We start from the raw sequence: 25,932 nt of genomic DNA on the forward strand, positions 1-25,932 counted from the left end.
TCTCTCCAGCGGCTGCAGAGCGGACTCTTTCCTCAGCATATGCTACTCACCAGTGTAAACCACGTAGTAGGCCACAAAACAAATCTCAATGAGTTTTTTAAAATTAAAATAATCTCTTTTCTGATCACAAAACTAGAAACCAGCAAGAGGAGCTATGGCAATTATAGAAGTGAAAACTAGACAGTGTGCCCCTGAACAACTAGTGGGCTAATAAAGAAATTAAAAGGGAAATATAAAAATGTCTTGAGATATGTGAAAATAGAAATACAGCCAGGCAGTGATGGCCACACCTCTAATCCCAGCACTCGCGAGGCGGACACAGGCAGATCTCTGTGTGCTTGGGGTCTTCAGAATGAGTTCCAGGACAGCCAGGACTGCACAGAGAAATTCTGTCTCAGAAAAAAAATAGTATTCAAAAAATATGTGGGGCACAGCAAAAGGCGTTTTAAGATGTTTGCCACCAAGAATGCCTCCATCATCAAGAAAGGCAGAAAGGCTTCAGATAAGCATTGCGTGACAGTGTGTGGCTCAGGAACTAGCCCAGGGAGGGTGACTCAGCTGCCGACCAAGAGCAAACCCCAGAACCCATGTTCCGAATACTGTAACAAAACCAGGAAAACAGATGAGGTGCTGGGTTTGCAGTGCCAGCATGCCTGTGGTGAGACGGGAGGTGCAGACAGGAAAACTGCTTAGAAGATTGTAGGGCTGCTTTCTGGGGTATTCGGCAGAGCAACAGGAACAAGAGAGACCTGGTCTCAACAGGATAGAAAGGATGGAAGATGCAAACCAATGCACAGTCAGACCCGTGTCCCTGTATGTGTATACACACACATGCACAGTCAGACCCGTGTCCCTGTAAGTGTATACACACACATGCACAGTCAGACCCGTGTCCATGTATGTGTATACACACACACATGCACAGTCAGTCAGTCGGTATATCTTTAAAAGAACTAATCAGCCAGGTGCTTGGAAAGCAGAGGCAGGTGGATCTCTAGATTCCAGCCAGCCAGGGATACAATAGTAAGACCTGATCTCACAACAACAGAGAGATCTAACGAGTCCACATTAGGAGGAGAGAATAAAGGTCTGGAAAGATAAAGGAACTGAGAAAAATACAGTGCAAGACATCACTGAAACAAAGTTTGTTTTTACAGGGAAGCATGATTAGCACTAAGAAAAAAGCCTAGAAAGATTAAGTCAATGAGAAAAAAAAAGAGACATTACCATTGGTACCACAAAAGTAATGTGAAAGCTATATGCTAGCACACCAGAAAATAGGTATGCTGTAGGTGCAGAGTACTTTATAAAAATGAAACATGAATACAAAACCTAAACAAACGAGCAAGAACAGTCTCAAATCTTACTTAAAGTTAAAGGAAGGGGATTCTTCCAAGTTCATTGTGTGAGACCAGCATTCATAACAAACCACTGAATGAAGTCCTAATGAATGTGTGTGTGAATATGCTAGCCAGCTGAGAGGTTTGTTTTTTTGTTTTATTTATTTGTGCATATGTGTATGTACAAGTTTCCGCAATGGTCAGAAGGTGAACGTTGGATCTTTTGGTGCTAGAGTTACAGGGCTTTGTGAGCCACCCCAGCGAAGGTACGGGGTGTGAGCTCCAGTCTTCAGATGGAGCAGTGAGCACTCTCCACTGAGCCATCTTTGCAGCCCCTGCTTTGTGTTTTGAGTTGGGTTTCTTACTACCCTGGAATCGCTGAGTAAGCCAGGATGGTTGGCCAGTGAATCTTAGGGATCTGCGTGTCTCTGTTTCCCCAGCACTGGGAGCCCATGCCTGGCATTTTTACATGGTCCTCAGCCTCAGGTCCTCAGGCTTGTGCAGCAAGCCCCGCCCACTGAGCTGTACCTGAAGTTAATGGAAGCGAAAGAGTGCCCTGGAAAAATGACAGTCTCTTCAGCAGATGCATTGGGAAGACTGGGCATCCCCTTTGCAGAGATAAAAGAAAGACTGTGCCTCCTACCATGTATTAGTCAGTTTTGCTTTAACATAATAAATACCAAAGTTACAAATTCAAACACACCCCTTCCTACAGTTCTTCCTAATTACAATTCCATCTACTTTCCTCAACCAATCAATTATCATGAGAGTTCTTTCCTTCCTTCCTTCCTTCCTTCCCTCTCTCCTTCCCTCCCTCCCTCCCTCCCTTCCTCCCTCCCTCCCTCCCTCCCTCCCTCCCCTCCCTCCCCTCCCTCCCTTCCTCCCCTCCCTCCCCTCCCTCCCTCCTTTCCTTCCCTCCCTCCCTTCCCTCCTTTGACATGGACAGGGTCTCTATACATATCCCTGACTGTCCTGGAGCTGCCTCTGCTTCTGAAGTGCAGACATATTAGTATATCACACAGGCTCTACACTCACAAACATAATAACTGACATATCATCATACACAGAGGTTTTATACACACACACACACACACGTGGTAACTGACATGTCAGTACATACACAGAGGTTTTACATGCATACACACAAATGTGGTAACTGACATATTAGTACATACACACAGGTTCCACTCACACATCCATGGTAACTGATATATTAGTATATACTTATACTCAAGTTCACCTCACACACACATGGTAAGTAACATTAGTACATACATTTAGGTCCCACTCATACACACAAATACTTTGAGGGTCTCTTTACTCCTCAAAGTAGTTAAAGAATATCTTATAGAGGGTCTACTTACAATCTTTTTGTTTGTCTGTTTGTCTGTGACAGGGTTTCTTTGTGTAGTCCTGGCTATCTTAGAACTCACTCTGTAGACCAGGCTAGCCTTGAACTCAGACATTCCCCTGCCTCTGCTTCCCTGGTGCTGGGTTTTACTGTTTTCATAGAGGGTCTAGCCTTGGAGAGTGATTGTTGTTGCAAACAGTATTCTCCTCTCAGGGGAGGACTGCAGATAGCGCCTAGTGCTCAAAACATCAGCGTTAACAAACAGCACCTAAACCCGACTAATCTAGTCCTCCTGAATAGTGCAGACATGTTACTGAGAGAAGAAACCTGACTTCAAAAACATTAACAAGTCCAGATTTGCAACTCCAAAAGCAAAAGAAGCATGAAAAACCAAGAGAGCATGACCTATTCAAATATTACCAGCCCCATAGTAATGGTTCCCAATGTAGTTCAAATTCTAAAAGACCATATGGCTGCCAGTCCAGACTACCATAACTAATAAAACTGTCACAGTGGAAAAAATTAAAATAAAAGAGTTTTGGGTTGGTTTGTTTTACTGTGTAGCTCTGGCCAGGCCACTGTAGGCTCACTCTGTAGCCGTTTATTTTGTGGACTCTTGCAGGAGTTCACCATTCTCTTCAATCTGAAGAGTTCCTTACAGCAACCTCTTCAGAGCTGGCTTAATGATTGTAAATGCTTTAATACTGCTTGTGTCATGGGGAGTTTTTCTTTCTTGAAGTGTGCATACCTTTAGTTCCAGTACTCAGAAGTCAAAGACAGGTGGAAATCCCTGAGTTTGAGGCTGGCTTGGTCTACAGAAGATTCTGGGCATCCTGTTCTAACCTGCTCTATCTTAGTCCCTTGAGCTAAGCTGTCAGCCAGCATGTCCCAGTGACTGTGTCTGCTCCCCACAGCACTGGGATTTAGGTGTGCAGTGGCCAGCTTTTTACACAGGTGCTGGAAATGTGAATTCAGGTCTTCACACTTTTGTTATACAAGCTCTTACCCGGGGAGTCATCTTCTCAGCCTGTCATTGTTACAATTTGTGTTTTTCCTCAAAACAAACAAAAAATTGTAGATTTTTTTATTGGATATATTTTATTTACATTTCAAATGTTATCCCCTTTCCCAGTTTCCCCTCCATAAAACCCCCTATCCCCTCCCTCGGCTTCTATGAGGGTACTCCCCCACCCACCTACCCACAACCTCCCATCTCCCAGCCCTGACATTTCCCTACACTGGGGCATGGAGCCTTGGCAGTACCAAGGGCTTCTCTTCCCATTGATGCCCAACAAGGCCATCCTCTGCTACATATGCAGGCGGAGCCATGGGTCCATCCATGTGTGGTTTGGATACTAGGAGCTCTGGTTGGTTGGTATTGTTGTTCTTATGGGGTTGCAAACCCCTTTAGCTCCTTCAATTCTTTCTCTAACTCCTCTATCCAGGACTCTGTTCTCGGTTCAATGGTTGGCTGTGAGCATCTCCCTCTATTTGTCATGATCTGGCAGAGCCTCTCAGGAGACAGCTATACCAGGCTCCTCTCAGCATGCACTTCTTGGGGTCAGCGATATTTTCTGGGTGTGGTGGCTGTATGTGGGCTGGATCTCCAGGTTGGGCAGTCTCTGGATGGCCTTTCCTTCAGTCTCTGCTTCAAACTTTGTCTCCATATTTCCTTCTGTGAATATTTTTGTTCTCCCTTCTAAGAAGGACTGAAGCATCTGCACCTTGGTCTTCCTTCTTGAGCTTCATGTGGTCTGTGGATTGTATCTTGGGTAATCTGAGCTTTTGAGCTAATATCCACTTATCAGTTAGTGCATACCATGTCTGTTTTGTTGTGATTGGGTTACCTCACTCATGATGATGTTTTCTAGTTTCATCCATTTGCCTAAGAATTTCATGAACTCATTGTTTTTAATAGCTGAGTAGTACTCCACTATGCAAATGTACCACATTTTCTGTATCCATTCCTTCGTTGAAGGACATCTGAGTTCTTTCCAGCTTCTGGCTATTATAAATAAAGCTTCTATGAACATAGTGGAGCGCATATCCTTGTTATATGTTAGAGCATCTCTTGGGTATATGCTCCGGAGTGGTATAGCTGGGTCCTCAGGTAGTACTATATCCACTTTTCTGAGGAAACTTCAGACTGATTTCCAGAGTGGTTGTTCCAGCTTGCAGTCCCACTCCTTTCTCCACATCCTTGCCAGCATCTGCTGTCACCTGAGTTTTTGATCTTAGCCATTCTGACTGGTGTGAGGTGGAATCCCAGGGTTGTTTTGATTTGCATTTCTCTGGTGGCTAATGATGTCAAGCACTTCCTTAGATTCTTCTCAGCCATTCGATATTCCTCAATTGAGAACTTTTTGTTTAGTTCTGTACCCCATTTTTTAATAGGGTTGTTTGATTCTCTGGTTATTTGAACTACCTTCTTGAGTTCTTTGTATATATTGGATGTTAGCCCTTTATTGGATATAGTAATTGAAGCCTTAACCAGAGCAATTAGACAATAAAAGGAGGTCAAAGGGATACAAATTGGAAAGGAAGAAGTCAAAATGTCATTATTTGCAATTGATATGATAACATACTTAAGAAACCCCAAAAATTCCACCAAAGAACTCTTACAGCTAATAAACAACTTCAGCAAAGTGGCTGGATATAAAATTAACTCAAACAACTCAGAAGCCTTCCTCTACACAAAGGTTAAACAGGCTGAGAAAGAAATTAGAGAAACAACACCCTTCACAATAGTCACAAATAATATAAAATACCTTGGTGTAACTCTAGCCAAGTAAGTAAAAGATCTGTATGGCAAGAACTTCAAGTCTCTGAAGAAAGAAATTGAAGAAGATCTCAGAAGATGGAAATACCTCCTATGCTCATGGATTGGCAGGATTAATATAGTAAAAATGGCCATCTTGCCAGAAACAATCTTCAGATTCAATGCAATCTCAATCAAAATTCTAACTCGATTCTTTATAGAGTTAGAAAGAGAAATTTGCAAATTTATTTGGAATAACAAAAAACCCAGGATAGTGAAAATTATTCTTTTTTGTGTGAAAATTATTCTTAACAACAAAAGAACTTCTGGGGGAATCACCATTCCTGACCTCAAGCTGTATTACAGAGCAATAGTGATAAAAACTGCATGGTATTGGTACAGAGACAGGCGGGTAGATCAACAGAATAGAATTGAAGACCCAGAAATGGACCCACACACCTATGGTCACTTGATCTTTGACAAAGGAGTTAAAAATCATACAGTGGAAGAAAGATAGCATGTTCAACAAATGGTGCTGGTCCAACTGGCAGTCAGCATGCAGAAGAATGCAAATCAATACATTTTTATCTCCTTGCACAAAGTTCAAATCCAAGTAGATCAAGGACCTCCACATTAAACCAGATACACTCAAACTAATAGAAGATAAAGTGGGGAAGAGCTTTGAACACATAGGCACGGGGGAAATGTTCCTGAACAGAACACCAAGGCTTATGTTCTAAGATCAAGAGTTGACAAATAGATCTCATAAAATTGCAAAGCTTCTGTAAGGACAAGGACACTGACATTAGGACAAACAGCAACCAGCAGATTGGGAAAAGATCTTTGACAATCCTACATCTGGTAGAGGGCTAGTATCCAATATATACAAATATTGTAGATTTAAATTTTTTCTGTATCTGTATGGGTATTTTGCCTGAATGTATGTCTGTGTACCATATGCATGCAGTGTCCACAGAAGCCAGAAGATGGCATCAAATACCCTTGAATTAGAGTTAGAGCTGCTAGTGAACCATTGTATGGGTGCTGGGAACTGAACCCTGGGACCTCTGGAAAAGCATCCAGTGCTCTGAACTATCCAGCCCAGCGACAGCCCCATGGCTGCTTTGTTTGTTTGAGACAGGGTCTCTCTACACAGGCCTCGTCCATGGAGGCTGTCCTGGAGCTCAGTATGTAGATGAGACTTTGAGCCCCTGCACTCCACCCTCCCTCTGGCTCCTGAGCCTGGGATTAAAGGTTTATTGGTGAGGACTGGAGGGGTGATAGAGGCCTCAGCACTCTTCTTTGTACCTTGGTTCAGTCCCCAGCACTCACGTGGCAGCTCACAACCCCAGTTCCAGGGGACCTGACACCTTCTTTGGACTTCTGTGGACACCAGGCACACGTGTGGCACATAGACACACCTGTTGGCAGAACATACATATGAAGAGGCCATTCCTGTTCACTGAGTGGGTGAGGAGAGACTTTTACATCCACCCAGGTGTCTGTCTTTTCTTCTCAACTTTCCTACAAAAGGCTAGAGAAAAGAAAAAAATAATTTTCCCTATTATTCCTGATCAGGTAGGTATCAAATTAGTATATTATATTTAAATTATATTTGCTTAATTTTTAAAATTATTGTTTGAGTTGATGATTTGAGTCTAGTTTAATTTGTTTAATAAAATTTAGCTTGGGATTGGGAGAGAATTTCCAACAATGTTTAAAATAACCCTAAACATACTTCTGCCATTTTGTGGCAGTGGTATTGACAGTGGTAAAAGTTAAGTTATCCTTTCCATCTGAAAACATTGAAGATTCTCTATATTCTGTGATGTCAGATGTTCAAGCAAGACAAGTTTTATATAAAAATAGGCATATTCATCTTATTAGCCTGCAATCTTGCTTTTATCTTTAATAAATGTACACCCAGAAATTGCTTTAGAATAAATTTATGCCTTACTATCAGTAAATCTATTATGTGTATTTATAGACCCAAGGCTGTGAAAATTTCTCAGGTGTGAAGGGCTCATGAGTAGAAGTGTAAGAAGGCTTGGTGTCCAACCAGTGAGTTCACACGGAGAGACCCAGGGCCCAGGTGCATATGCAGCAGAGGACAGCATTTTCTGGCATCAATGGGAGGAGAGGACTTTGGTCCAGTGAAGGCTTGTTTTCCCCGTGTAGGGAAATGCCAAGGTGCTGAGGGGGGAGAGGGTGGTTAAGAACTGGAGCACTTTCATGGAGGCAATGGGAAGGGGAGGGGATTGTGGGAAGGAGATAACATCTGAAATGTAAATACAGAGGATATCCAAAAAAAAAAAAAAAAAAAAAGAAAGAAAGAAAGAAAGAAATTGGCCGGGGGGAGAAGGCTTGGTGTCATAGGGTGATGTTCCTTACTACAGTGACATGCTTGAGGAAAGCCAGCCTAGAACAAAGGGGTACTATGTGGGGAAGTGGGCAGCCTCAGTGGTGGGCTCTGGTGAAGAGCTGTGGAGATGACATCATGTTGCATGTGTGTGCAAGAGGGAATGAGCCCATCACCAGACCGGGGTCCAGATTGCTGCTCAGGTGTGAGATTCTCGCTCAGGGAGTGCGCCCATGTGACCTGGAGGTTCTTACTCCCTCTACGGTGAGTCTGAGTTGTTATAAATAGGTTCCACACGTAAAGGCTCCAGCACTACCTCGGACTTGGCTTTTGTGCGTGTCCTTGGGAGAGAAACTACTTGCGGGCAGCTGTCTCCGGCCCCTGTGCGTGCGTCCTTGGGGGAGAAACTACTTGCGGGCAGCTGTCTCCGGCCCGGTGCTGTTCCTGCTGTTTTTCAGAATTCAATCATGATGTACACATCAGTGCGTTTACTGTATCCTCGCTAAATGCTCGTCTTTCCCGAACTTTCACTTACTGTGTATTTCATTGTTTTCCTCCTCTCTGACCTCTTCTCTCACTTCTTGGACTTTATGCCCTTAATGTCTCTGCTTTTTTAATAGTTTATTTCAGCATTTTTTGAATTTCTTCTATTGATAAGTTTTAATGTTTCCTGTTGTTTCCTGGTTTCTTACCAAGTTAAAAAACAAAGCAAAACAAAACAAAAACCAACTAATACACAGGGAGATGGCTTAGTGAGTAAGATCACTTGTCCTTGCAGAAGATCCAGGTTCAATTCCTAATACCTACATGGTGTCTCATAACCATTCACAACTCAAGCTCCAGGAATTTAATGCCCTGTTCTGACCTCTGCAGATACTAGACATGTATTTGGTACATAGACACATGCAGGCAAACATCCATAAACAACAAAAAATTATTATTTTTTTGGGACAGTGTTTTTCTGTGTAGTCCTGGCTGTCCTAGAACTCACTCTGTAGACTAGGCTGGCCACAGATCTGCCTGCCTCTGCCTCCCAAGTGCTGGGATTAAAGGCGTGTGCTACCACCACCCAGCTTAAAAATGTTTTTTAAATTTAAAGTACGTCACACACACACAAATCATGCCATATGATCTGTTGCCTGTGCCCAGACTTTCTCAAATATCAGCAAAAGCAGATGTCCCCAAATATCCATCATGGCTCTCCCCTTGGCTTTTACTTATTATGTACTTAATTAAATTTGTATGTATGTGAATGATATGAGGGTGTTGTTGCATGCATGTAGGGGTTGGAGAATGACTTTGTGGCTTTCTCTCCTACCGTGTGGGCTCTGGGGCTCAACTCAGGTTGCCAGACTTGTGTGGAAAGTGCCTTTATCCACTGAGACACCCCTGATGGCCCTCGCCTTCCTTCTCTTTTTTCTCTCCCCAGCCCCTTTCCTCTTTTGAGAGAAGGTGTCTCTGTGGCTCTGTCTATCCAGCGTGGAACTCCGTAGACCAGGCTGACCTTACACTCACAGAGATCCACATGCTTCTTTCTGCCTCCCACATGATGGATTAAAGGCATGTGCCACCTAGCCCCTCTGTTGATCGACCAGTATCTGTTTTAATATCCAGTATCTGAGGTTTACATGCTGCAGTGGGTTTTGATCTACCCCCTCCTTCTCTGTGTATGTGTGCCTGTCTGTCTGTGTGTACGTCTCACATACATAGGAGAGAGGTGAGACAGGGTTCTCTGTGTAGCCCTCACTGTCCTAGAACTCATTATGTAGGCCAGGCTGGCCTTGGACCCAGAGATCCTCCTGCCTCTGCCTCCCAAGAGCTGCTCAGCTGGTTTTGCTATCTCTTCAGTCTATTTTAAGATGGAAGAGTTGCTGCCTTTTGTTTCTGTAGTTTCTCTTGACCATGGCCATTTCACAGCCTAAGCTACACTGTTTTGTACAGTCTGTGTCTGTTTCCTCATGGCCAGGCTCATGTTTGAACATTGTCAGCATGGGTTCCTGCAGATGGTGCCATATCTTATCACACATCAGGAGATAAGCTGACCTGCTGTTCACCAGCCTGTATCATTTGGGGAAGGTGATGGCAGCTAGGTGTCTCCATTGTAAAGGCAAACTTTCCTTTGGTGATGAGTAACCTTAAAAGAGTACCTTGGAAACCTATTTCCTATCAACCTTTTACCAGATTGAGTCTTTTTCAGATCTGATTTGGGATATATCCCAAACTGGAATTAGTTTGTTTTCTATTGCTGTGATAAAACTCCATGACTAAAAGCAACTAGGGGAGGAAAGGGTTGATTTGGCTTACTTGTCCTGTTCACAGACTGTCATTGAGGGAATTCAGGGCAGGAACTCCACGGAGGAACACTGCTTGCTAGTTTATAACTCCGAGGCTTGCTCAGCTTGCTTTTTTATGCAGTCCAGGAGCACCTTCGCAGGCTTGGTACCACTGCCAGTGGGCCGGGCCTCCCACAGCAATCATTACTCAAGAAAATGCCCTCCATATACTTGCCTGTAGGCATTTGCTCCATGGGGCTCCCTGTTCCTGGACTATACTAGCTTGTGTAAAGTCATAAAACCAGCAGTAGAGTCACTGAGAGGGAACCACTCCTGGGGAATCCCGAGGCCTCTAAACAAAGGCTGCTGTGGTTTGCCCAAGGGGGACACTGTTATCATTTAAGGTACGGGTATGGAGCCGAGGACCTTCTGCGCTTCCAGGGCACTTTGTAGTAGCATTTATAGGAAAGGTCATCCATTTTCCAAATCACCAGGATGTCTCTCCTATAGATTTTTAAGTAAACTGTCTCACTTGGGCATCTTGAAGAACCAGAATGTACTCTGGATTTTTTCTGATAGTTTGCCTTCCCACGCGTTGAGGAAGAGATTGGGTCAGAGTCGTGCAGCAGCCCAGTACATGGGCCAAGCACAGGGGCTGCAGCCTCCACCAGGGACAGCCAGTGGCCAGCGGCCAGGAGAGATAAGATAATACAATTATTCTCAATTAGATTAATAAAGAATAATTAGATGTCATAAATCAAGTAATCATAGGATATTGTCATAGGAAAAATATGTAGGTAGAATTAATTAGTTTTCAAATAAAGCGTTTATTTTAATTGCCTGAAATGATGGAGCCCTTAATTGTTGATGCATCATTTTGGCCTGAGCTTTTCAGCTGTTGTAACAGCGTGACGTGACGGGTTTGTTCCCTGCATTTCTGGGGAGACAATAGAGGAGACCTTGATTTCATCACCTTACAATGAGCCTTTTGCTGTAAGATTCTGGAAACTCCCACCATGCCGCAGGCAGGTGGCAAGTGTGGGCTGAGCTTCAGCTGGCACTGCCCAGGGTCATGGTGTGAGAACTCTTATGCGTATGTGTGTATGAATGTGCATGTGAACACAAGTGTGCACACATGCTTTGGTGTGCGCCTGGGGGGTCTGTATGCCCCCGAATATGGAATACATATGAAGAGGGTGTGTCCATGTGGGTAGGTGCTTATGTTTGCATGCATAAGTGTGAGCCTCTAGGTGTCTATGTATATTCGCATGACTACAGTATGTGTGGAATCTGGATTGTACCATGTGACTACAAAGGTAGCCTGGACCCATGTGGCAAGATGCCCCGACTGGTCTTGGAGCTTTCTTGCTGGGTGATCTGAGTGATGTTGCTTTAAAAGATCAAGTTCTTGATAGTGGTGAAGCTAGGGCCTGTGGACCTGTATCAGGCAAGAACACAGCTGGGTTTCAGAGGACCAACAGCTGCCCTTTGACTCTGTCCTTTGAGGCACCTGCTTGAGGCAGTTCTTTCAGCGTCTGTGATTTGGGATGTGTCTGTGAACAACAGTGTGAGGTCCTGTCTCTCCTCTAGCAGAAGTAGAAGTCACCCTCATGTTTTTGAAGATTTAGTCAGCTTTTAGCAATTTTATTTAGCCAAAGCTCCTTCCTGTTCACCCTCCCTCCAAAAAGGGGGATTTGGTAGTTTGTATGTGCATTCCTGTGACCTCATTTTCTTTGAAAGCCCTTGAGGGAGGTAGAGACAGGGTCCAAGGGTAGAGTTAGTCCAGGAAGGGCTTGACCTGGTGGGACCTGCATCAGGTCAGAAGGACTGGATTCATGTCTCATCTCTTGCCACTGGCATGGGTGCAGACCTCACTGGCGTGGCACAGCCCTGATCATAGCCCCATCCTGGTCTACCCTCCACAGGACCTGGTGACTCCCTGGTGGCCTGATTTTGGCTGTTGTGTGTCTTCTTCCACTGTGGTGTGGCTCAGAGCCCGTAGCTTCATTTCTCCTAACAGAAGAAAAGGTGAGGGCACAGGACACTTTGGAAGCAGTACCTGGTGGGATGGCCTCAGGAGGCTCCCCATTACAGAAGGCTTCCTCAGTCTGGCTTCTAACAGCTGGGTGTGGCGTCAGCCCGTCTCTCTTCCCACATTCTGCAAAGACTTGGAGCCCAGTCTCCTCTCTACGAGAACCCTGCCTAGTAGCTCCTTTGCTATGTTCCTTTCCTTGCTGTGTTCTTTTGATAGTTGCAACTGCCACCCAAGTTGGGCAGAGCTGCCTTTCCCTGCTGTTCCGGCTGCATATAAGTAGAGTAGGATTTGCCCTGCCCAGTGGAAAGGCTCCTGAAACAAGCTGCTGCAGGCCCCCTGCTGTCTCCCTCTGGCCTTTTCCCCTGTACCCTCACCCAGCTTGTGGCTTGTCAAGAGCAGCCAACTGTAGGACTGGGGTGGTGCAAGGAGGGTGGTCTGCAGAGGTTCAGTGTGTGGTCTAGGGCACTGGAAAGTTTGCTGTTGCAAGGTAGACCCTAACAAGTCTTAGTACAAGTCCTGTGATTCGAGGAGTGGTCTGCCTGCTGGGGTAGCAGCTCTGTGGGTGTGGTCAAATGACTTGGTCCTGCCCCTTCCATGTTCCCTTCCTGACTGTTCTGCCCATTCCCAGGAATCTAAGGCAGCTCACCCCGATTTCTGCCTCAGTTTCTCAAAAAAGAAAAGTGTGCTATGCAGAGTGGATGTAATTAGAAGATTTGGCAGGGTGTGATCCAGGAGGGCTGTTAGTAGCTTTCTCAGGACTCCAGGTAGCTCTCACTTGCAAGCCCATGTCTGCTGAGCCACTGGGTGCAAGGCAGGGGCAGCGCAGTCCACACTCCTTTCACTAGCCATGGAGCAGGAGTGGGAGTCATCATACAAGCACATCATTACTGTGCTTTAGGGAGGAAAGAAAAATACTCCATAGGGGAGAGCTTCTGAGAGAGGCACAGAGTAAAGCCTGCTTAGGAAGGGACTCAGCCCAGGCTGTGTCAGGATGTGTGCTATGAGTTTGCAGGGCCCTTGTGGGAGGAGACAGTCTGAGTACCTGACTCGTGGACTGTCTCAGAGTCAAGGACCATGACAGTGGGTTCTTGTGAGAGAAAGAAATTAGGCCTAACTTTGCAGGAACAGTAGGGAAGTGCATGGAAAATAGGAGGGAGGAGGCAGCAGCCATGGGGATTTGTGCTGAAAGTGGTCAGGATAAGCAAATGTTACTTTTGGTGGACAGTAAAGGCTGAGGGCCCCCATCATTTAGAAAGCATTCAAATGATAGGTATGGGTATGATTTTAAACTGTCGTAGAGGTTTTGCTAAAGTATTCATGTGTGCCTATAAGAATGCCTGCAAACCTGAGTCAAGTTTGGCCAAGCAAAGGTTCCTTTTCTGTTGTGGTACAAGGAGTGAAGCCCAGGGCCTTGGGCTCGCTAGGCAAATACTCTACCACAGAGGCAGCAAGGGCTGTACACAGTACCCAGGCTGTGCATGCCAAGAAGGGCAGGCTTGGACCTTGGTAATACCAGAGCTGATACATAAGATGGGCTCCAGGGCAGGAGACACCCATCAGGAACAGTGATGGGCACTTGGGGCAGTCCTGTGGCCAAGACCTGGCTATTCTTTAGCCACTGAGCCTGTGTGAACTATGGAGAGCAGTATCCTTTTTCCAGAAGGAGCAAAAGTTGGGTTCTGAGCCAACAGCTTTTTAGATGTCTCTTTGCAGCTGCCTTCTAGAGGTATGTAGAGCACTCTTGGCTCTCACGTCTTCCCTTTACTCCAGGACTGCATTTACCCACATGGCAGCACTGCTCCCACCGCCGCCTAGTCCCAGCTTTGTCCTCCGAGGCACACACTCAGCCGTGAACATGCTGCATTTCTGCCCACCATCCCAAGCTGCAGAGAACCCACTCCTTTTCTCGGGGTGAGTAACAGTTGTCCTGCCCCAAGCCCAGGGTGAGGTCCAGCCTGGGGCTGCATAGAGCATAGTGCTGTCTGAGGTGCTGGTAGAGGGCACTGTGCAGGGAGTGTGTGCCTCGCTTTCAGAACCAGACCGACACTGCGTTCTGAACTCCCTACTGGGGCAGAATCATGGCTCTTTGTCCCACAACACTGAGTTCTGATAAAGAATCCCCATCCCCTGGCCCTTCTGGCCACCTTTGCTGGAAGGGATGCTTGTCTGACCTTTGGTTCAGAGCCAGCCACCTGTTTCAGTCACGTCTTCTCCAGCTGAAGTATCTTCATCCACTGGCTGTGTGTGGTGTTGGCCGGGACTGAGTTCAAGACTGCTCTAGCCCCTGACCTGCCTGTTCCTGACTCCTCTCCAACAGGTCTCAGAATGGCCTAGTGCACATCTGGAGCCTGCAAACAAGAAGAATAGCTGCCACTCTAAATGGTCATGGGGGCCAGGGTGTAATCTGGCTGAGGACACTGCAACAGGGACAACAGCTCCTCAGGTGGGTTACAGCATCACAGGGCGGTCCCAGGGGACTTATGCTGGGAGCTCTTTAACAGCAGAATGGCAGTGAATGAGAGGGGAGGAGACTGGATCTAGCCTGCTTGCTTGTAGCTTGTGGACAGTGTAGGGCCAGCTCCAGCCTTCAGACAATTGACTTCTGTCAGGTGGGATTATCCTCTTCCCTGGGGCCCATTTTTGCCCTGAGACAGGTGTGGGGCTGCAGGGTGTCATCTGAGGTAGCTGCTACCAGCCCAGCAGGCAGCTGAGGGAAAGGCTATGGCTTAGAAGTGGGCGGAGGTACCAGCAGGGACAGATAAGGCAGGACCAAGCCTACTAGCTTGGAAGACATGAAGGGTAGCCTGGGGTGGATACTTTTAAACATCTTCCCTCCCACCCAGGGTGGTACAGCTGCAGCCCCTCCTGCGGTCCCCACTGAGGGTCAGGAGGCCTGTGGTTGGGGCCTTGGGTGTGGAATGCCCAGGTGCATTTGCACTGCACTGGAGACCACAGCCTACCAAAGCTACCTGGCCTTAGATGTGTTTGAGTCCAAGTTTCTTCAAGAGGCCCTGGAAGGGGCGGTGGGCTTTTCATATCCAGCAAGGCTGGAGGACCCCAGCACTTTCAAGAGCTGCACCAGCTGGTGTTTCTTTACCTTTGTCATTGTGAAACTACATGTTTCCAGGCCAGTTCAGGAGTACGCAGACCCTTGTGGCACCTGAGTAACCACTTCGCAGTCAAGGACAGCATTGGAGCACCGCCCACTGTTTGGCCATGTTGTCTTGAAAAGGAGATGATTTTATGAGTTTTTCTAAACTTTAAGTGAGGAGGAAAAAAAAACCTAAAAGACTCCCAAGTATTTAATGCCTACCTGTGGTCTCAGTGCTCTGGAAGCCAGACAGGAGGATTGCTGAGACTTGGGATAGCACTGGTTTCTACCCATTTTTTTATTGTACCAGTTGCATTTTTCTTATTGACATGTGAAGTCCTTTTTATATTTTAGATAGAATCAATATTCTTCTATCACAGATAATCTCTGCATCAAGATGGCAGAGATATCATTTCACTCTCCTGGGGGTGTCTTTTGGAGTCACACTGGCTAGGCCTTCTCCCATGTGGCCAGGCTCCTGGGTCAAAGAGAAGCCCATGCTAAGTCATGGATGGACATCCTTACCTGTCTCCAGAGCTCACTGTTGCTTCGTTTAGATCCAGTTTCTCTGGAATGTGCTGCTGATGTGGAATTCAGGCAAAGCCTGCCTTCCGGTCTTCCCCTGTAGATTCAACCCTGTTGACATCAGTATCCAAGGCCACGGACAGGAAGAAAACCCTAGCAGCTACTTGTGGGCTCTGGGACTGGTTTCCTGTTTCCCATGAAACACTCATGAAAGTACTTCTCAAGTGCTCTGTAGGGTAGAACGCCCCTAGACTGAGGACAAGACTGAGGTCCTGGGTTCAGGGAGGAGGCCAAAGCCCAGTGTGGTAACTGCCACCCTTGTGGCGCTTGGAGGGTACATGAGTCCCTGGGGCTCCTTGGCAGGAGAGGCTGGCTTTGGTCACACAGGTGGACGGTGTCTGCTGGGCCCACTGTCAGCACCCAACAGATTGAAGTTTGTTTCTTGTTCATTTTGTTTGTTCGATTTTGAGATAGGGGGTGCGTCCTCACTGTGTGGTTCTGGCCAACCTCCATTTCTTATCTTGTAGACCAGCCAGGTTCTGAGTCTCTGCCTCTGAGTGCTGGGACTAAAGGCATGTTCCACTGCTCCCTGTATAAAGATCTGAAATCAATGAGTCTTTGGAAACCTGGCTGTTGTGTTTAGAAAACCAATGACCCTGGTTGTCCGTGGTAGACCTACATTGCCCATACAGTCGTTCACCTATTTTCCGCTGTGTGTTCTATCTGTGTGTACCTGGACACACACATGTTGACACTGACCTGCATCTACCACTGGCTCTGCTCTGTCAGAGAGGGCAGAACTGATGCATGTGAGAAGCCAGGCCAGCTCGGGGCCACTGTTTATATGGTTCTGTGTGCCTTGGGTCCACTTCTGTTTGAGCTTCCTGGCCCAGTGCACTGTCATCCACACAGCCACAGTGCTGTCCCTCATAGGCTCTGGCTCTCACTCAGCTGGCTGGGGCTGTTTTCATTGTGCACAGTGACAGTCACACTGTCTGTGGGTCTGTGGGTTTGGCACAGCACTGTCCTGTGTCCATTTCCCCAAGGCCACATTAAACAGCCTGCCATCCCACAAAGCCCAGAGCTACCCACTGTGGTCAGTCCTCTCCTGGTTCTCTAGCCCTCCTTTCCTAGAATGTCACAGGAGTGTAGTTACATATAGCAGAACCTTCAGATCTGGCTTCCTTCACTTAGCAAATCACAACTCAGTGTCCGTCTAGCTGTTGCATGTCAGCAGTTGGCGCCCTCCCTTGCTGAGTGGCACTCTGTGGCACAGCATACTTGGCCATTCTTTTGTTGCAGAGCAGTTGGGTTGTTTCCAGCTCAGGTGATGATGCACAGAGCTGCCGTCAACATGCTTGCGTGGCACTTAAGTGACTGCAGGTCTCAGATCCACTTGGGAAGAGACCTGAGGGAGACTTCTGAGTCCTTAACGACAGTTTACAGAAAGGAAAGGGGTACAAGGTATGCTTTAGCTACACTGGGACGGCAGGAGACTGGCCATAGGGGTGTGCCTCAGTGTCCACATCCTTAATCTACTGACGGTCCTACCTCAGCGCCCTGGGAGAAGCCCTCCTCACCGAGGCCTGAGGCCTGGATGGTGGGAGGCTTACCTAGCCATCTTCTAGAAATATGGCTACATTCAGCATTGAAGGGCTAAGGACCAGATGCTGGTCCAGGTAGGCACATACATGTTTACAGTGTCTCAACAGACCCCTCCCTTTGCTTTGTCAGCCAGGGCCGGGACCTGCGCCTTTGCCTGTGGGACTTGGCAGAGGGCAGGAACACCATCACGGACTCACTTCAGCTGGACAGTGTGGGCTTCTGCAGGAGTTCCATCCTGCTCAGGGGACAGCTGTGCTGGATGCTTGCTGTGCCAGGGAAGGGCAGCGATGAGGTAAGGACCAGTCCTTGGAGCTCCTTCCATACACTAATGACACTGGGTTTGTCTTAGCCTGCACACTGTCCTCCTACAGTAAGGAGGGCCTAGTACTGCCACAGGACTCTGCCAGCTGCAGGCCTCTGGCTTACCTACTTCACTGCAGCTTCAGCAGCCTCAGGCTACTCATCTGTGATGCCGTCTCCTTTAAGGGCAATGGTGAAAATCAGGAAGGGATCAGGCAAACCTTGAGACTTAACACTATTCCTGGAGGAAGGCCACTTAGGGCCATGTCTATATGTGTGCACACATAAACAAACATACATACCTATTCACATATTCATGTGCATACACAAAAATACAGAGAGGAATCCACATAGACAAGCATACATATATCTATTCATGTGCGCGTGTGTGCTCGTGTGCGCGCACACACACACACACACACACACACACACACACACACACACAGAGGAATCTTCAGAAATTGGGGCCTTGGTGCACTGCCTGTTGGTGAGGCACCAGAAACATCAATCTAGTGACACAGTGAAGAAAACTGGAGCAGCAGGGGGACAGTGGGGGACAGAGCTATGACATTGTGAAGACTGTGGATTCTGGAGGCTGACTGAAGATGGGAGTGGCCACATACCTGGGGAAGGGAGGATAAAGCCTGAATTCAAAAGCCAGAACAGGAGCAAGTCTGGAGGCAGCAAGAGCTACAGGGGAACTCCCAGCACCCAGGCCTCCTGTGAAACAAACTGTTCAAAAACTCTGGTAAAAAGGAAAGGAATAGGAAAAAAAGATGTGTGAAAACCACAACCTAACAGCAGTGAGGCCAGAGTAATGGGGAGTCCAGGAGATGGAGTCAGGATACAGCTCTGGACCCTCTGCTTTCTGTGAGGATAAACTAATCCTGTCGTAGGGCTTCTTTCTATAGAATCAGCCATCACCCTGTTTGCATGGTTACAGGCACAAGGCCTAGCCCGTGATAAACAGCCTGTGCTCCAATCCAAACGCTGCACTCCACACACACACACACACACATTCTGAGGAGGGTAGTGCAGCAGCCTGGGGATGAGGAAGTCAGATACACAATCTGCACAGCCCACAGGCCATGACAATAGTCGTGAGAGCTTAGACCCCATTGTGATAGCAGGGAGAGGCTGGGTGGCAAGGAGCCTCAGGTAGGAACTGTTCAAATTTGTTCTCAGGATAAGAAGAGGGACAGCAAGCCCAGGACTGTCTAGGAGTCTGATCAGGAGAGTGTATTAAGAGTATAGAAAGCAGGCTGGAGAGATGGCTCAGCGGTTAAGAGCACCGACTGCTCTTCCAGAGGTCCTGAGTTCAATTCTCAGCAACCACATGGTAGTTCACAACCGTCTCTAATAAGATCTGATGCCCTCTTCTGGTGTGTCTGAAGACAGGGACATGTACCCACATACATGAAATAAATAAATCTTTAAAAAACCAGAGTGTAGAAAGCACAGTAACCATCCTCTGTCAGAAGAGCAGGATCAGGTCAGACCCAGGGCCGATACCTTTCCTAGCCTGATTCCCGGGCCTCTTGGAGCCTCCTACAGACACTGGAGCGCTCCACCTGGCACCCAACTCCAGCTTTTTTTTTTCCAAAAGGAAAAATGCTAGGTTTGGGCAAGTGTGGCCACCCAGACAGCCGTGAGGGGTGGGAGCAGGCTCCCAGACCTTGTTTGGGCCTAAGCCAGCTATGGTTTCCCAGGGCCTAGTTTAGGCAGATTCCAGGCTGACTGAAAAACAACCATTTGCTCAGGATGTGCTGGCTGCTTCTGAAAATGCAGTGTCCGGCTGTTGACATGGCTCAGTGGGTAAAGGTGCCTGCTACCTAGGCTGACATCCTGTGACCCCACACAGTGAAAAGAGAAAACTGATTCACAAAAGTTTTGAGCACAGACACACACACACACACACACACACACACACACACACAAATAAACGTAATAAAAATTGTTTTGAAAATACAGTGCCACCTGCACTGAGGGCGAGGGCCGGGAAGCTGGTTAAAACAGAAGCCTGTGACCTCCACAGAGAAAGACTTTACTGATCCATGGCCTGAGGGTGGCTAAGCCCTCTTAACCCCCAGAGTGGCATCTTGTGTGTCTGTGGCTTGTGGTGACCTAGTACCACCTGCCTTGCTGTAGAGGAGGAAGCAATTCTCCTGCCCCTCACATTAATAAAACTTTTAACAGGTTTTTGGCAAACTAGCAAGAAAAGTGTATGTAGCTCCTAATTGGTGATTTAAATGCAATCATGAACAAATAAATGCCTGTTACTATCTCATTATTTATGAACTAGATCTGCTTGGAGACAAAATGACTTTTCTTGGGCAGGAGCCAAGCCTAACCCAGTACACCGGCCTGATCTGCCAGCGCCATTAGGAGCTGCCTACTCAGTGCTTCTGGCTGTAGAGGACCATGGGCCTGAGGAGGCGGGGCTCTGGATAGGAGCCGCTCCCCTTTCTCTCTGCCTTCCATCCTGGGAGCAGTTCTAATGTGGGCTTGCAGGCCCACGGCCACACTGTCCATCTCCACTCCCCTGCAGCAGCTCTGTCTTGACTTTCTCCAAACATAACCCCTTCCCTTACCACCTCCCACAGGCAGCCAAGGGTTCTTCAGACTCCAGTCTGTCTCCCAAAGGCCTGAGTATATTTTCCTGCTACTATAAAGGCAGAGGTTATTAGACTCACCTACAGCAGATGGGACAGAGAACTTTGAACCATTTCTAGTGCTCAACTTGGGTATCAGAAGTCCAAACACTGTGGGGACCCTGGTGAGATTGCCCTGGTCACCCACTCTGAGAAGTGGACACAGCAGTAAGACTCTAACTGACAGAGCAGGCTATGTGCTTGGCATTCTACTCTGCCTGGAAGCTATCCCATAGCACTCAGCTGGCTGATACAGGATCATCTCTGTGGCATAGGTTGAAAGGGCAACATAGCTCTTACCCCTCAGACATCATCCCTAGTCTGGCCATACCAGGGATGTGCTGTGCAGTTGATGCCTTCACCTTTTGGAGCTCTGATGCGGTGTGCATGGAGACTAGGGCATATATCTGTGTTCTTGCTCTTGCTAATATCTGGAGAAGCTCATGGATTCCAGAACCCACACAGCCCCATGACACCAGAAAGTATACATAAGCCCAACAGTGCAGTAGAACTCCTCGCAGATAAAAGGCATAGGAAACATCTGGTTGATGCTAGGCTGCAACATGTCATGTGGGGCCCTTCTGTTCCCTGAGCTCATGAGAAAGGTGTTGTATCCCCCCAAATGGATGAGGGTACAGGGTTAGTACCTTAGAAACAGGGTGTCTGGGAACCCAATCCAATCTGGGCCTTGGGCCTTGGCCATCCACTAAGAATAATGCTGACCAGCATATAAACAGTCTTGGATTTCCTACGTTGGAAGCTGGGCCATGTGGGCCACAAGACCCATCTCAGCCTAGGCACTGAAAAACCTGGGCATCTCAGTAGCCTGGGTTGGCAAGTCAGGTACTTGGGTATTAGGAAACCAGAATTCAGTGGAGCTGGCCTTGGCTCTGGGTAAATGTTGATTTCCTAGGTTGGTCCGGGCCTTCTACACAGATTATGTATCATTTTACATGCCTGAGATTATTCAGAGAGGGCCCTTGAAAATCCTAGCCAGGCAAGAGAGACAAGCAAAGGAGAGAGAATGACCAAAGTAATCAGGACCACGTAGACCAGGCTTTGCCCAGATGACAAGATGGAGAAAGGCATTGTGCTAGCTGCTTGCTGGTGAAAGGTTGGTCATTCAGGAGTGATATGAGCATTTGTTTTGTGAGGACCCCAGGAGCATCCAAGCCCTCTAGCCTATGCAGACTAATTAGGAGGCTCTGCTCTCAGGTCCCTACAGGGAGAGGAGCAGACAGAAACTCGCAGCAGCCTTGGCTAATCGCCTTAAACGTCTCTTGTTTGCATAGCATAGACTTGGCTTGGCATCAGCCCAAATCAGCTTGTTTTCTCACTGTCAGGTTCAGATTCTGGAGATGCCATCCAAGACGTCAGTGTGCACCCTGAAGCCGGAGGCAGATGCCAAGCCAGGCATGCCCATGTGCCTGGGGCTGTGGCAGGTAAGACAGCATGTGCCAGCCACACCCAACAGCCCTGAGTCATGCCCCACTCAGGGTTGGATTTGCCATAAAATCTATGGTCACTGTCCCTTACATACTATGTACCTGCTCTCCTCTGTGGCCCAAGACATCAGGTTCCCCAAAGCTGGTGCTGGTGCTTGGAAATCACCCCAAGAGAATGCTCAGAGAAACCAGGTGTCCATATCCACCCTCCACAGACTGGCCAGAGCATACAGGTGCTCATATGTGGCTGGGAGGAGGGATAGTTGGGTCAGCCGTGGAACCTGCTCCCAGAAGAGTGTGCTCTCTCCTTCGGTACCTTGGTCCTTTGCTCTGCTGAAGCTGCGTGAAAAGCTAACTAATGCCAGCAAGCCTGCCTAGACCTTGCTGTGCCAGGTGTTCATTTGTTTCCACTCCTTGGATTTGCAGAGGTCCCAGGGACATCAGCATCATTTCTCCAGGGCCATTCCATGGAGGTCTACCCTGCAGCCGTTTTCTTTCTTTTTTTTTAAATTATAGATTTTTTTTCCTCTTGATTTTGCTATTTATTTATTTATTTATTTATTTATTTATTTATTTATTTATTTATTTAATGAGCACACTGTAGCTGTCTTCAGACAGACCAGAAGAGGGCATCAGATCTCATTACAGATGGTTGTGAGACACCATGTGGTTGCTGAGAGGTGAACTCAGGACCTCTGGAAAAGCAGTCAGTGCTCTAACCACTGAGCCATCTCTCCAGCCCTGCAGCCATTTTCTTCGTTCTTGACTTTTTTATTTTGTTGGAGAGTGGAGAGTCAGGTGCTGTCTCCTGGGGCTGCTGCAAAAACTTGGGCCTAAGTAGACCTCACAGCCTAGGATCTGGAGTTGTGCCTCCCCCAAACACACACACACATAGGCCCAGACCTTTTCAAGGTGAGGCTGTCCCTGGCCTTATTTTTACTTCCTGGGTCACATCCATTTACTGTATTTATCTGCAAAGAATTCCAGAAGCCTCAGCATCAGTGTCTTCATTGATACAGACACAGGGATGGGAGGGTCACAGGGTATCGCCCATGTTGAGAGGGATTTGTAGCCCTTTAGCCATTTTCCCAGTTCTTGTTGGTAAGTTCTGCCTCGTGGCTTGCTGCCTCTTTGGATGCTTGTGAGCTGAGATGGGCTTGTTCAATTGGAATTGCCGCATGACCCACAGGCATGGGAAGGGCATCTGTGCCTTCCCCAAGGATTCTGTCTTGTCTGGATGGCACAAAGATTTCTGGCCTGCTTCCAGTTGGCTTTCTTTGCAATTTCCTTTTTAGTTTTTATCTTGCATGTATGGGTATTTTGGCTACATGAATGTGGGTGACTTGTGTGCCTGGTACCTATGAAGTCAAAGGACAGCTCAGATCCCTGTGTCTGGATTACAGACAGCTGTGAGCTGCCAGGCAGGTGCCAGTACATTAACCACTGATCCATTCCTCCAGCTCCTTGCAGTTTCTTAACTGAGAAGGTTGAGTTAGATTTGGAGCGTTCAGTAAGCTGATCCTAGTGTCTTTGCTGTATAGCTTCCTGGCAGAGTCAGGGCAGACCCTGTTTGACAAAGCTCCTAGGGCCTATAAATCTGCAGCCTGACTCAGGCAGAGTCTAGTTCTTGCCTCAGTATGTTCACAGTTCCCCAAGAGTTTCTGGGCACTTTCCTGGGAAAATAAATGTACTCTTATCTTTCCCCCCAACCTTCCTCACACTGAGGTGTCCAGGAAAGTGACCATGGTACACAGTCCTGGCACAGGCACCTATAGCTGCTCATTCCTATTCTGTGCCCTGGAAAACATAGGTCATTGCACAATCGTGTAAAAATTCCATCAGGAAAAAAATGTGTAGAAAGGGATGTACAAACTTGTTAAGGTAATTAATATGGCTGACAAGACACCTCGCTGCCTTGCTGGTGATGCAGATCCAACATGAAGCCCGCAGCTGCAAGAAGCCTCTGGTTGTAAGAACGCTCTTTGTTTCTCCTAAATCCAGAAATCCTAGAATATGAAATCTCTAATCCGAGCGTGGCAAAGTACCCTGACTTGGCAGATTTCTTCCTGAAATACTCGGGTCTATCTTTAGTTTGCACCCTAAAGTAGCTGCGCTGCATTGCCGCGGTAAATTATAGGATGAGCTACCATCAGCACCCACCCTTAGAAGGTTCCCAGGCCGAGTCTTGGAGCCTCTTCCAGCTGAGTTCTAGCACAACTTCAGGGTTGCTTTTGCCCCTGGCCTACGACCATCTCTCAGGCTGTTCTTCGAAGGGCAAGAAAAGCTGCAGTTTTTTGTCTCTGGGTCCCAGCTTAGGGCAAGGAAAGCTGCTAAAGAGGGCAAGGCAGTATGACTTCAGGTCCCGGGCCTGCAGCATCAAGGCCGTGACCACCAGAGGCTACAAGGACACGTGTCCAGGATATGGTGCCTGTCACTGGAAGGCTGCAGTGACCAGGGCAGATTGAGTAACGTGGCCAGGTACTGGGCTGTGGTGACAACTGGCAGGTGCTAAAATCCTAGGTGTACCTTCTGGGCCAAGCAGGCCCCTGCTCTGGCCACCAGGCAGAGGGATTTTTCTAGTGGCTTCTGAATAATCTGTGGCTGCTCAAAACTCATAGTCACGAGCATGTCGAGAAACACAAGCAGGGAGCTCATCGCTGTGACAAAGCTCAGGAACATCAGTGCAGCCAGGGCCCCTGCAGAGCCAGGCAGAGCCACTGTGCTAGGTAGGCGCTCAGAGACCTGAGACAACCCTGCCTCTAGGGTTATGGTCAAAGTGCACAGTATGGGCCCTGGGCCTAGGGGAGAGGGACTGAAGATGGTGTTGAAAATAAATCACCCGGAAAACAGGAAGCTTCATGCCTCCTCCCAGGTACCTCATTCCTTCCTGTTTCATATGTGTGGACTTGATCACCAGCAGGACACAACCAACTTACAGTCCATTTCTAAAGTCAGAGATAACCTCTATGACCACTTTGGCCTTGGCAAGTTCACTGTACTTGCTGAAAGCCTGGAGATTGTGTACTTTCCTTGCTGTGGCCGTCCCTCCACATGCTTGTCTACAGTGGGCCCTCCCCTCCCCTCCCACCAAGGTATCCTGGGCACCTCAGCCACAGCTTGTGGTGTTCTGAGAGCCACCCTGGTCCTCCCTCATGCTGTTTGATAGCTGCATGCCATAGGCCTCCAGCCAGCCTGGGCCTCCTTGCTCAGCCCTGTTCAGTTTCTCTCAGGCTGCTGTGTGCAGGGACTGATGGCACGTCCCCGAGGGTGACTTGGAATCCTGCAGCACTCTTCTTTTGTAGTTGTTTCAGAGGCTAAATAAACGAGCGTCAGCCCAGGGCGCAGAGCCCTCTGACCCTCATCCTCATCCATCACGACAGTGAGGGCCTCTCACATCAAGCTTCCAAGGGTGGGGGCTTCTGCACCTCCATTAACAAAGCCCAAAGAGGCCTTCTCACTGAGTGCTCAGTTTTCCTGCCTGGTTCTAGATGACTGGCCTCAACAAGGAGTGGCCAGTGAGGAGGAATGAGGCCATCCCTAGCCACCCCAGGGTGCTGGTGAGTGCCAGTGGGTATCATGTCTTCCCTGATTTGGACAGGATCTAGTGCAGGTAGCAATGCATGAGTGTGTGAGGCCTCTGGACTCTACTTCTAGCTCCTCGGGTACTAAGCAGTGGCCCTACGAGCCCCATGAGAGGGGTGCAGGAGGCGGTTAGGACGTGGAGCCTAGGCTGGTGGCTATATGGAATGCAAAGGAACTGTTCTCTGGGCCAACCCACTTCTGGGCGTGGCCAGAGAGACAGCTGTTCCCACAGCCCTAAAGCTCACTGAAGACAAGATCCTTTGGGATCCAACCACTGTGCCATTCTCCACAGACCAACTCCAGTCTCCGCCCCCTCCTTCTGGCTGGCTTTGAGGATGGATCGGTAACCCTGTGGGACATCTCAGAGAGGAAGGTGTGCAGCCAAATCACCTGCCATGAGGAGCCTGTCATGGGCCTTGACTTCGACTCTCAGAAGGCCAAGGGCGTCTCAGGCTCTGCCGGGAAGGTACTGGCTGTCTGGAGCCTGGACGATCAGCAGTCCCTGCAGGTCAGTGCACAGGCCCGGGCCTCATTTATCCTGCTCTGCACTAACAGTCTGATAGGCCGAAACAATATTTAGGCATGAAGAGGAGCCGCTGCAGTTCCCTAGCTAATTA

General features: G+C 47.9%; 1 protein-coding gene across 1 annotated transcript in view; it reads left to right on the forward strand.

The window, feature by feature from the left end:
• GNB1L (G protein subunit beta 1 like) overlaps positions 1–25,932 on the forward strand; it is a 54,822-nt gene that overhangs the window by 18,454 nt on the left and 10,436 nt on the right. Inside the window, exons 2-6 of the mRNA XM_080918842.1 lie at positions 13,887–14,027; positions 14,434–14,559; positions 17,467–17,629; positions 21,632–21,730; positions 25,608–25,823. Coding sequence (XP_080774968.1) covers positions 13,903–14,027; positions 14,434–14,559; positions 17,467–17,629; positions 21,632–21,730; positions 25,608–25,823 — 729 coding nt within the window. The 5' untranslated portion in view covers positions 13,887–13,902. The remainder of the gene's footprint in view (positions 1–13,886; positions 14,028–14,433; positions 14,560–17,466; positions 17,630–21,631; positions 21,731–25,607; positions 25,824–25,932) is intronic.

This window comes from Micromys minutus (genome assembly GCF_963924665.1).
Source record: "Micromys minutus genome assembly, chromosome: 7".
Taxonomy (NCBI): domain Eukaryota; kingdom Metazoa; phylum Chordata; class Mammalia; order Rodentia; family Muridae; genus Micromys; species Micromys minutus.